This window comes from Mycetomoellerius zeteki, unplaced genomic scaffold, assembly GCF_001594055.1.
Source record: "Mycetomoellerius zeteki isolate Tzet28-1 unplaced genomic scaffold, Tzet1.0 scaffold300, whole genome shotgun sequence".
NCBI lineage: Eukaryota > Metazoa > Arthropoda > Insecta > Hymenoptera > Formicidae > Mycetomoellerius > Mycetomoellerius zeteki.
This window is the reverse complement of record NW_017257284.1, coordinates 46,835-58,094: the sequence shown is the minus strand read 5'-3', so window position 1 is coordinate 58,094 and position 11,260 is coordinate 46,835. Positions and strand designations below refer to the sequence as shown.

The 11,260-nt window shown below is 32.2% G+C and overlaps 1 protein-coding gene across 1 annotated transcript; it reads right to left on the bottom strand.

The window, feature by feature from the left end:
• Positions 1-1,572: 1,572 nt before the first annotated feature.
• LOC108724492 (uncharacterized) lies at positions 1,573-2,436 on the bottom strand. Its single transcript, XM_018450893.1, has 2 exons — positions 2,287-2,436; positions 1,573-2,109 (listed from the first exon to the last, which is right to left on the bottom strand). The coding sequence occupies exons 1-2, from the start codon at positions 2,434-2,436 to the stop codon at positions 1,573-1,575; spliced, it is 687 nt and encodes a 228-aa protein (XP_018306395.1).
• Positions 2,437-11,260: the final 8,824 nt, after the last annotated feature.

The window sequence follows — 11,260 nt, the reverse complement described above, 5'->3', positions numbered from 1 at the left end:
GCCTTCCCCGCGCTATCACCTCCCTTCCCTCCCCGCGCCTACGAATACCCCGCGCCCCGCTCCCCCCTCGGAGGACCTGAGTTAGAATCCCCATAGTATTACTACTATATGATTTTAGTTTACATTTAATTCTTAAGAGCTTTAATCATTTTATGTATCGGTTGAGCAATAGTATCGTACTTTCTTCACTCATATACTAATTAGTTAATATCTAATTACAACATATGTTTAACATGAATACCAATTGCTTTCATTCCTAATTTAGTTAATGTTATACATATTTCCGGGCCATTATCTTCTGTAAGCTATACTTCACATACTTTTTTTAGTACTTTAAGACTGTTCCAAAATTCACTCTCAGTACTGAAAATCTAGTTTACGTTATGTGCACTGGATTTCAGTACTAGCAGTAAATTTTGAAACACAGCCTAAATAACCATATCCTTATTGATATTCGTTTATTTCAGGAAAGAAGAAAAATGTCGACAAGAAACAAAATTAAGTTCAAGCGATTCAGAATATGACGAATCAAATTAAAATATAAAAGTTTATAATTTTTCCACGTTACTGTGATTACCTGCAAGTATTATTTTTGGGAAAAAGATAGTTTTATTTATTTATTTTATACTTTTTCAAGTTTACATGTTTAAAGATAGAGATATATGTTACTGCTTCATATTTGTGTTAGTTACATGTGTACGAAAAATAGTTTATTTTTGAAAGAAAGTTATCTCTATTGACAACTTTTATACTTATACTCTTATATAGATATATATTTTAAAAAATAGAGATTTATATTACTACTTGTATTTATAAGTACATTATACATATTATCTATTATATGCATGTGTTCGGGGAAGAGCGACAGAAATCGAGAGAGAGAAAGAGAGAGAGATGACATTAGCGCTATTAGTGTCATTCTATCTTTATCGTTTACTAAACGTAAGACAAGGATGGAATGACTATATAGAATAAAAAAATATATAAATATATTGTATATTTTTTATTTTACATACATAAAATAAAACATATATACTTGCTGAAACTGATGAGTATAATTATATACATTTCATCTGTTAAGTATTTTATATTTACATGGCACAATAAAAAATTGTCTTCATTTTTCAAATGGTCGACCACATTTTAGATCCGATTTTTCATTATTTAATTGATTAACTTGTGGTTAAGCTTAACCTGATGTTTTACCCAAAGGACTTCGTATATGACATGATCATATAGATAAAGCTTATCATGGATAAAACATCAGGTTAAGCCTAACCATAAGTTAACTTAACCAAATAATGAAACCGGGTCTTAGGTCGCAAATAGGTGCTCAACACGTTACATAAAGTCACAAATATTCGTCACTGCGACGTTGCTGTCGCAACCGAGAATTTGACTGTTAGTCACGTGTCAGCGACGTGTCTATTACGTTTCGAGAAGTCGCTGCGACGTAACGTGTGACGAGTTGGCACGTCATAGAGACGTGTTTGTCACGTATCGTGCAGGCAGGGATTGTATGTGTTTCCGCTTTATGGCACTTGAATCTTTGAACCGTTTTTGTAGTTGTTCCTAAGCTATCGAATAGTTGTCGTCGAATAACTCGATGTCTTCGATCACCCGTGCGGCTGCACCAGAGACACAGGAACGTAAATAAATGAATTTTTGTATGTTTGGCAACGCTCGATTACTGTGAATTGTTTTCTTGAATGCGTCCGCGAATTTCGTCCACTCTTCAATTTTGCCATTGAATGAGGGTAGATTGATGGTCGGTAATTTGACTCGATTTCCACTAGTAACGCCATCTTCAGAATTATCGGTAAGGCGCTGTAGTAGTTCTGTTTGTGTCCGCAACAAGGTTCCCAATGGGGCGTTGTCTTCCGGTCGTACCTCGGAGGATGCCTGCACTTGCGCGGTTCCGATGGCTTCGTACTTCTTCATTATTGTCATCTGCTTTTGTAAAAGTTGCACGAGTACGCTATCGCTTTCCGTCGTCCTTGTTTCATCGCTCTCGCTCTTCGTCGACTTTATGATTCGTCGTAATATTGCTTTTACGGCTGAGCTTCTCTCCTCGAATTCAGCCTCGGCTTCCGCCGTGACGTCGCATACCTATGGCTATGTTTACACCGTGCATTTAGGCCGCGGCCTATACAATAGATGTCCTGTATATTAAACAAAGACACCTATCGTATAGGTCGCGGACTAAGCGCACGGTGTAAACGTAGCCAATAGCTCGTCAGTTTCACTGATAATCTGTCGTTGTACTGTCTGGAATTCATTGATTACCTGTTCGAGTCGTTCCAGGCGAATCTCTGCGTCCTCCTTGTCGATCATCGCTGTTGCTTGTTCCTGGAAGCGTGCTACTGTCTGCTCGAGCCTGATCAGCTTGCCTTTAATGTAACTTCTCTGCTTTCTTAACTTTTCGACGTCGGCCATGTTGAACGATTGTTTCGCGTTCCTCTTGTAATATCCTTATTAGATTGAATTTTGCTTTTTAATCCTAGTTCACTCACTGAGATGCTCTGTGATATCTCGGTGATCGGGCTTAAAGGACCAAATGTTGAATGGTTTATTGCTCGTTACTGTTACATCGATCTTGCTTACAAAATAAAACAAAACTGCGTTCTCGATCGAAACGAAAAAAGAACTTAAACTAAACTAAAACTAGATACAGGAGGGACGCCGGGGCTATCGCTCGACGCAAGCGCTCGCACGCCATATCCATAAACTAAAATAAACTCGCTACAATGTCGCGAAGCTCATATACCATTCATACAACAGTCGTATAAAAATCTTCGAATTGACTGAACGGAATAAAAAATCCTTTTACAGGATTAAAGTAGACGCAAAATTAGGAGGTGGTGCAGTGGATTTTATACTAAAATCAAAAGAATGTTAAAAAATTTATTAACTTTTTTTCGATTATAGTACAAGGTTCACTGCATCACCTCCTAATTTTGCGTCTATTTTAATTCTGTAAAAGGATTTTTTTATTCCGTTCAGTCAATTCGAAGATTTTTATAGGACTGTAATGTGATAATTTGGTCACTCCAGGATCCCCTTAACTTGACGCCAATTGTTGATATCAAATTTTTTTTACGAATGGTATGAGATAATTTCTGACAGAGAATTAAAACTGTCATTACTTGGATTGAAATAAGAGGACCTTCAATAAGAATATTTTTGAAAAATAATTAAAACTGCTACTGCTTGAGTTAGAATAATAAAAAGTTACGTATCACTTAGGTATCACTATTCGAGAAGCACGTATATGCTTAGCACTTTTTTTTAACTTTTTTAAAAAGGTAATCTTCTATAGCAGTGCTCGGAATTAGTTGCCCATTTCAGGCCAATTCCTGAGGCGATCCCCATTACCTCGAGATTCAGCGGCCGAACCGCCGATCGTTCACGTGTCGCTGTGCCCCAGGAACGTCGCGATACAAAAAGTATGCTGGGAGTATATCTTCCAGTAAATATCATTAAAATATTTTCTTTCCTACATGATTTTTGTTTTAATAATTAACTTTTTTATTATTAACATACTATGTGTATATTCTGCAATAATATAATAAGCAAAATAATATAGTAAGCAATTATTATAATACTGTAATTGCGATATGGATAATAGTTTTCCACATCACCTCTGAGGTACTATTGTTGATGCGTTTTTTCTTTTAAGTGGTTTCCCCAGTAGGCCTATTCCACTAAAAAATAATAAAGAAGCTGATCAAATGTGGCTCGAACTAGGAAAACAACATTCTCTAATATAAAATATAAAAATGTATGAAGATGAAACAGAAGCAACTAATTTTCTTGAAAATGTTAATTTGACCTTCTGGGTTGTTTGCACGATTCTACTAGGGATGGTATATCCACAGAGATTTTAGAAGAAGTAGTTCGCATTATCGAGGATAACGATGCATCATTTAAAGAAGAACGTTTTTCCGTTTTCGTAAATTTCATTTTAAAGAAAGAGCATTCACACAAATATGTGGACCCGAACATAGAGAAAATTTGAAGACTAAACTTTCTTAGACATGGATAACAGGATGCATCTAAAATTTTGAAGAATTCAATCCCCTTTTCTAGTTGTGTTTTCAAAGAAAAATCACATTGCAAATCGCAAAGTTCTGCCTGAAATTCGAGGCTTTGTTCCTCGATTTGTACAGTGAGAGGATTCTTAAAAGTCAAATCTTGTCTTAACGTTTCGAAATCACTGAAACGCCCATCAAATTGACCTATTAAAGACTCGATTATATTTAGTTGTTTTCGAAAATTACAATTTATACAGTGTTCTTCAAACAGAATCTGGCAAGAAGGGAAAAAATGAATAACATTATTTTCTAAGTGATGTTTAAATAATACTAACTTTCTGCGAAAAGAATTGATATGACTAACAAGTTATGAAATGGTTTGATCATATCATGTTTTTTGCAACTTTGAGTTAAAAATGTTTAAATGGTTTGTCGTATCAGCAATTAGAGCAAGCTCGCAAAGTGAATCTAAATTTTCAAAAAAAAATTGAAATTTATCACACTTTGTTGAAAAATGGTCTTGCAAGAAAAGGAAAATCTCTTTTCTTATTGCAAAGAATTTTTCTAAACATTTTCCTGCATTGAGCTTTACCGAACTTTACAATATAGTGGTACATCTTTACAAAATGCGTTATGTGCCTCGAGAAAATGTTGAAACTTCCGATGAGAAAGGAACTTATGACCGCCTTTAATCATATTAATAATTTTTGTAACCATTTGCATTGCAGTATATAATTTTACAACTTTCCCATATAACGCTTCTTGATGGATGATTCAGTGAATAACAGGGAATTTTAAGCCTCGCTGCTTCAATTGACCGAAAAATCCATTTTTTGAACCTGCGATTGCCTTTGCGCCGTCAGTTACGATAGTCGAACATTTCGAAAAATCTATACCAAATTTCTGAAGAGTTTGTTTAACAGATTCAAAAATATCAATTCCCGTTGTCGTATTATGTAATAGGACAAAATCTAAAAGCTCCTCGACATGTGAGAAATCGTTTTGCACGATTCGAGCAAAAATACTCAATTGACTCACATGTCGATTATCGGTGCTCTTATCGAAACTTATGAAAAGAAAGAGCAAGAAGCTAATAAAAATTTTAATTTATTTTCTAAAGAGGAGGCAATGTCATCGATTCTTGATTTTACAGTTTTGTCACTTAATGGAATGCTAGCAGCTTCTTCAAGAGTTAATGAACTTCCAAACGACTCTACTGCTGCGATAATGCAGTCCTTTATAAATTCTCCTTCACAAAACGGTTTAGAATTTTTCGCAATTAAATTTGAAATTGAATACGACGCTGTAAGAGCTTTTACTGAAGGTAGCATTATCAACATGAGAACTTGAATTACAACCTTCTTTATAAATTAGTTTTAATCCTTTAATTAAATTGAATTTCTCTTTGTCCATATATTTTGAATAACCCTTTGAATGTTTAATATTATAATGTCCGTGAAGAATATATTTTTTAACAGTGGAGGATTGATAACCACACAGAAGACAAGTGGTTTTATTATTAACGGAAGCAAAAAAAATTTCTTCCCATACCTTGTCAAAAGGTTGCACATATTTATCCATTCTTTAAGTGAAATCGATGACAGGATTATACCAAAATAGATAAATAATATATACAAGCAATGCACTATTACACTTTGCTCTATTAATAAACACTAGTACATTCTCTTTTCTTAGCAACATCACATATAGCACTTTTACACGTAACATTATCAAATGTAGTTCTATCACACGTATTACTACATTATTACGCAAGAAGCACTTTCTGTTTGTAAAAAATCTTCAAAACTTTATAATCTCGCACGAAACCTTTAACGTACACTGTCGTACACGCTTCACTACTAAACTAAAAAATAGTTAAGAAATAGCGGAGAAGATAAATAATTGCACATCAACGCACGGCAGGAGCAGGCACATCTACACCCATATAGCACCGATTGCTGCGGAAAATTTTCAGAAATGTTTCAACCTTTTACATGTGCAACAATTCTAAAAAGATTCTGCAATATATTATATGAAATATTGCAACATAAAGGATTCTATCCAACATAATTCTATACAACATAAATGTCTATCAAAAATCATTTTTTTATCAATCATGATTCAATCTAACGTAATTTTGATGTTATCATGACTTGTTCAACTTTAATTGTGAATAACTTTTGTATATGAATAACTTTGCTATTCCAGAGCTCAGAAACGTTCCAGACATATTTCGTAACTTTTATGAAATATTTCGCTTTTCAGTTAAAATATTTCTGAGATACAGTTAAACTATTGTCTGAAAATATTATCTTTCGGTGCTATATGGGTAATTAAACCGCGAAATGTAAAGATTCATATTATAACGATAGATTATAGAAAATACTATTTGCGTAATAATGATAATGCTATATTTAATTATGCTATGTATGATAGTATTAAAGGTATTAATGGTTATTGTAATATAAAGATTTGAGTGTAATAATGTAGTTATAAGACTGTCTTCTTCGCAATTATAGCATTATAATTCTGCCACTGATTTCATCTGAAAAATGAATAACAAGTAAGAATATATGTGCAACCTTTTAATAAGATATGGCTTTATTGTATCTATTTTTATAATAAAATTATTTATTTATTTATTATATTTCTATCTCGACGAAATTCACGAAAATAGAAAAATATTGTTCTTGGACTATACATCGTTATCCTCGCCGATGTGAATTAGTTCTTTTAAAATCTTTGTGGGTATAATATTTAGTAAAATTGTATTAATGACTCAGAAAATTAAATTCATACTGTTATGGAAATTATTTATTTTTCTTTCTTCTGCTTTTTCATTCGTATTTACATAATCTCCAATAGGTTTATTCTGCTAAAAAATAACAAAAAAATGATCAAATACATGATTCGGCAAAGTCAAATTTTATGAAGTAAAATATTTTATGATGTAAAATTTTACTTTACTGAGTCACATATATTTAATCATCCTTTTTTTATTTTTTAGTTAAATAAACCTACTGAAGAAACTATTTGAAAAATGTATCAATAATAGTTTCAAGATGATATGGAAAGCCATTGTCCACATTATAATTATCATATTGTAATTTTTAATTATATATTATTGCAGAATATATTATAATATGTTAATAATAAAACATGTTAATAATAAAAGATTTATTTTAATTATTTATTGAAATAAAAATCATGTAGGAAAGAAAATATTTTAATAATATTTGCCGGAAGATATGCACAGCATATCATACTTTTTGTATCGCGACGTTCCTGGGGCACAGCGTCACGTGAGCGAACGGCGGCTCGGTCGCCGAGTCTCGAATGGTAGTGGGGATCGCCTCAGGAATCGGCCGAAATGGGTAACTAATTCTGAGCACTGTTCTACAGATACAAATGACAAAATTTTGTAACTACTACTTTGATTGGAAAGAAAAATGAGTTTTAGAATGAATTGCAATATAAAAATTTCATATAAGAAGAATTAAAGTCATTTGGATCGGAATAGGAAGATCCTTCAATAGGAATACAAAGTATGAATAATACATATCACAATTAATATTATTTATTTAATTTGGTATGGGAATTAACTTCGCGCCAATTGTTGATATCAAATCTTTTATACGAATGATACGTAAAATTTTGTGGAATTTAATTTGGCGCTAGTTGTTGATATCAAATCTTTTATACAAATGATATATGTAATCAGAGTTAAGTAAATAACAAAGATAGTACCACTTGTGATTTACTTTTTAATTTGATAGAATTTATCTTGGTTAGTTAAGACTATATCATTCAGATTTTAATTTTTAATTTCTTACATTAGTTTTTTTCCAAGGAGTAATAATTTTTGACAGAGAATTAAAACTGCCATTACTTAGATTGAAATAATAGGACCTTCTCAATAAAAGAATATTTTTGAAAAATAATTAAAACTGCTACTACTTGAATTTTTATAACGCTTGTCGAGACATCTTCAAAACGCTGTACATATAATAAAGCTTCTCTTGGTTCAAAGCCTCCTGAGATATTTAAAAATGTGTCGTAGTATCTTCATTATAAAGTGAAATATCTCGTAACGTAAAAGTCAAACTGATAATCAGTACACAGGTCATTTTAAACCCTGCAATTTTTATGAGGAACACTTACGAGGAAAATTTTACTTGACGTATTGTAATATATTACACATTTCGAATAAAATTTTCCTCTGAGAGGAAGTTTTGGAATATAGCCCAAGAATATAAATAGTACTTTATGCTTACGTGTAATAATTGTTACAAAGAAACGTTTTCATAGAAAGTAATTCATAAATGCAAAGTTTCATTTATAGTTGCTAAGATATTTAAAATTAAAATGTAATTTGTGTAGAAAACTATGTCCTCGAAGGAGAAAATTATGTCCTCGATGATTAATTTGACATACGTTATCAAGATCATGATCATGAGTGATCTTCAAAAGGTTTCAATCGTCACTCATTATTTATTATAAGAAGTAATTAACAATTAAATTTGATAAAAGTTAATGAAATTTCTAAATTACTCTCCTTCATATTTTCTCAACTTATAGCTTATCATATCTTTATGCGTTTTTATAGCTTAAAACTCTTGATTATGGACTGTAGATAAGTAAAACACGCAAGTGTCTATATTGCGTTTTATTATTTAATTCCTTGTAACATCTTCTCCTATAGGAGGTGGCACCTTATCCATAGGGGGAAGATGCCACTTTTGCAGGGTATGATATATCAATTTTTTCCAATAATATGGAATATCAAAAGTTTAATTCATTATTTTGAATAAATAAAGAAAGTTTCCAGAATATAAATAACATTTTTTTGTAGGTTATTTCAATATCATTCAGAAATTGTTCAAGAATAAAGGCTTAATTGCGGTGTCTTCACCCGAATAACCTTATTAATTGTACAAAATAAATCAAAGTTATAAAACTTAACAATAATAAGATTCGAAGACCGCTTATGTTAAATATAATACATTAAACTAAGAAGCGCCACTAACGGTCTGAACGTTAAGATGTTGAACTATTCTAAATTCATTTTAAATGAATTAATTTCAGAAATGATAATTGCGTGCCGATATGGTTGTTGGACTTTCAACGCAATCAAATCTGAAACATTAATAATCCCCTCAAATTTCCCAACTTAAAAACTGTAATAAACTTATTGCGAAAAATAATGCCTCGGCCGGGAGTCGAACCCGAATCTCTTGCATTCCATGCGAGCGTCCTAAGCCTTTAGACTACCGAGACCTTAGCATTATTCTTCGCAATAATTGATATATATAGAGAGTTACGCATTTTCTCAGCGCGCGTGTATAAACAATAATAAGATTGAAAGACCGCTAATGTTAAACATAATAATTTTAAATTAAGAAGCGCCATAACGGTCAGAACGTTAAGATGTTGAACTCATGTATTTGTAAATTCATTTAAATGAATTAATTTCAGAAATGATAATTGCGTTCCGATATGGTTGTCGGACTTTCAACGCAATCAAATCTGAAACATTAATAATCCCCTCAAATTTCCCAACTTAAAAACTGTAATAAACTTATTGCGAAAAATAATGCCTCGGCCGGGAGTCGAGTCATAAAACTTATTTTGCTGACTTAGGATATATCAAAGTTGTAACGTTTAATTTGAGGACATTTTCTTTTGATACACCTATTGTATAATTTGGCGACATTTATACAGGTGTTGTATAATTTGAAGACATTCCTGCAGATATTGAATAATTTGGAGACATTTCGTAGATATTGCATAGTTTGAGGACAGTCTCTAATCTATGCTTTGTTCCCAAGAAATCTCAAAGTATGCAATGAATATAAAATTGCCAATATTTTCTTGTCTATTGATCTATAAACGAGATTTTCGGTGTAACTCTGTGTTAGGTGTTACAACAACAATTAGACGAATAAAAAGGGGGTGTCCCAAAGTATGCTTTCTACAAACATATATACATATATGTCCTTCTCATTTGTATATTTTTATCATATAAATGAATATATTATGAATGTTCACAGTGGGTCTATTATACGAATATACTTTTATGTTCGTTCATGAACATTCATATTATATATCTCGTATATTTTATGTATATTCTGGATCAATAACGAATATTCATACAATATCTCGTGTTATCTGGACAATAGGGTTCGTAAGGCCAGTAGTAAATCCAATGTTACGATTTCCTTATTGCTTACATCTTACTGCCTTACGTTTTTGTATCTGCTATGGACTTTATTTATCGACACCGACAAGTGTCGGCAGACATGTACAGAATATGGGCAAGGCCCACAAAAATTATAATACAACAAATAAACCTAGATCGTTGCCCCGAATAACGAACGTAGAAAATTGAAAGTTAATATTAAAATTATTAAGTGTTAAATTTACCGTTTTTTTATTTATACCCTTCTTACTTTTTCCTTTGGACTCAGCATGATGAACTGTAACGACTGGCGTTAAAGAGAAGCTTCAGGCCTCATGGCCCTTATAAACGAAGCGCTTATCTGACTGCATCCCGAAAGGGAAAAGAAAATCTTTTCTTAAAAAGTTCACAATAAAATAAAGTTTGTTTAAATTTTCACTTAGATAAAATAGTAGAGACCGCAATTTATATATAAATTTAATATCGACAGATACGGTGACAGTTAAAATTCTTAAAAGATATAATTCATGGATTGGTGACAGCTTAATGTAAATGGAGGCCGAAGCATCATCCCGCGTGCTCCGCTCCTTCTCTCACACTCCGCGCTCACGTCATTTAGGCGTGACAGTCTTTCAATCTTATGTGCATTAACAGTTTAGGATGTTCTGTTTCTCCACAGCAAATCGATGTTCAACTGTACATAATTATATGTTTAATGTTATAAAAGCTCTGAAGAAATCAAAATTGAAACATGTAAGCGCATGATAATTACACTGGTTGATGTGATTTTTGTTATATGAATAAAAGATACCATTTCCGACGTACTTTCGCGCTGAATCCGGCAATGGAATTGCTCTATCACGTCAGGTTTTTGAGAAAAATGAGATTAAAAGTACAAAAATTAACATTTTTTTATATATTTGTGATTTTTTTGTTAGCGAAGTAAATTTTTTTTCTCTATTCACATTTACGCCATCTTAAAGTGCAAACTTTTGTCTTTAAAGTTATTATATTTTTTTAATGCAGTACATTTTTTTTCGCCGAGTTA

Excerpts from the sequence above, each read along its gene's own strand:
- LOC108724492 (XM_018450893.1), bottom strand. The coding sequence starts at position 2,436 with ATGGCCGACGTCGAAAAGTTAAGAAAGCAGAGAAGTTACATTAAAGGC. Across the intron at positions 2,110-2,286 it reads GCCTGGAACGACTCGAACAG|GTATGCGACGTCACGGCGGA; the intron begins GTAATCAATGAA and ends ACATAGCCATAG.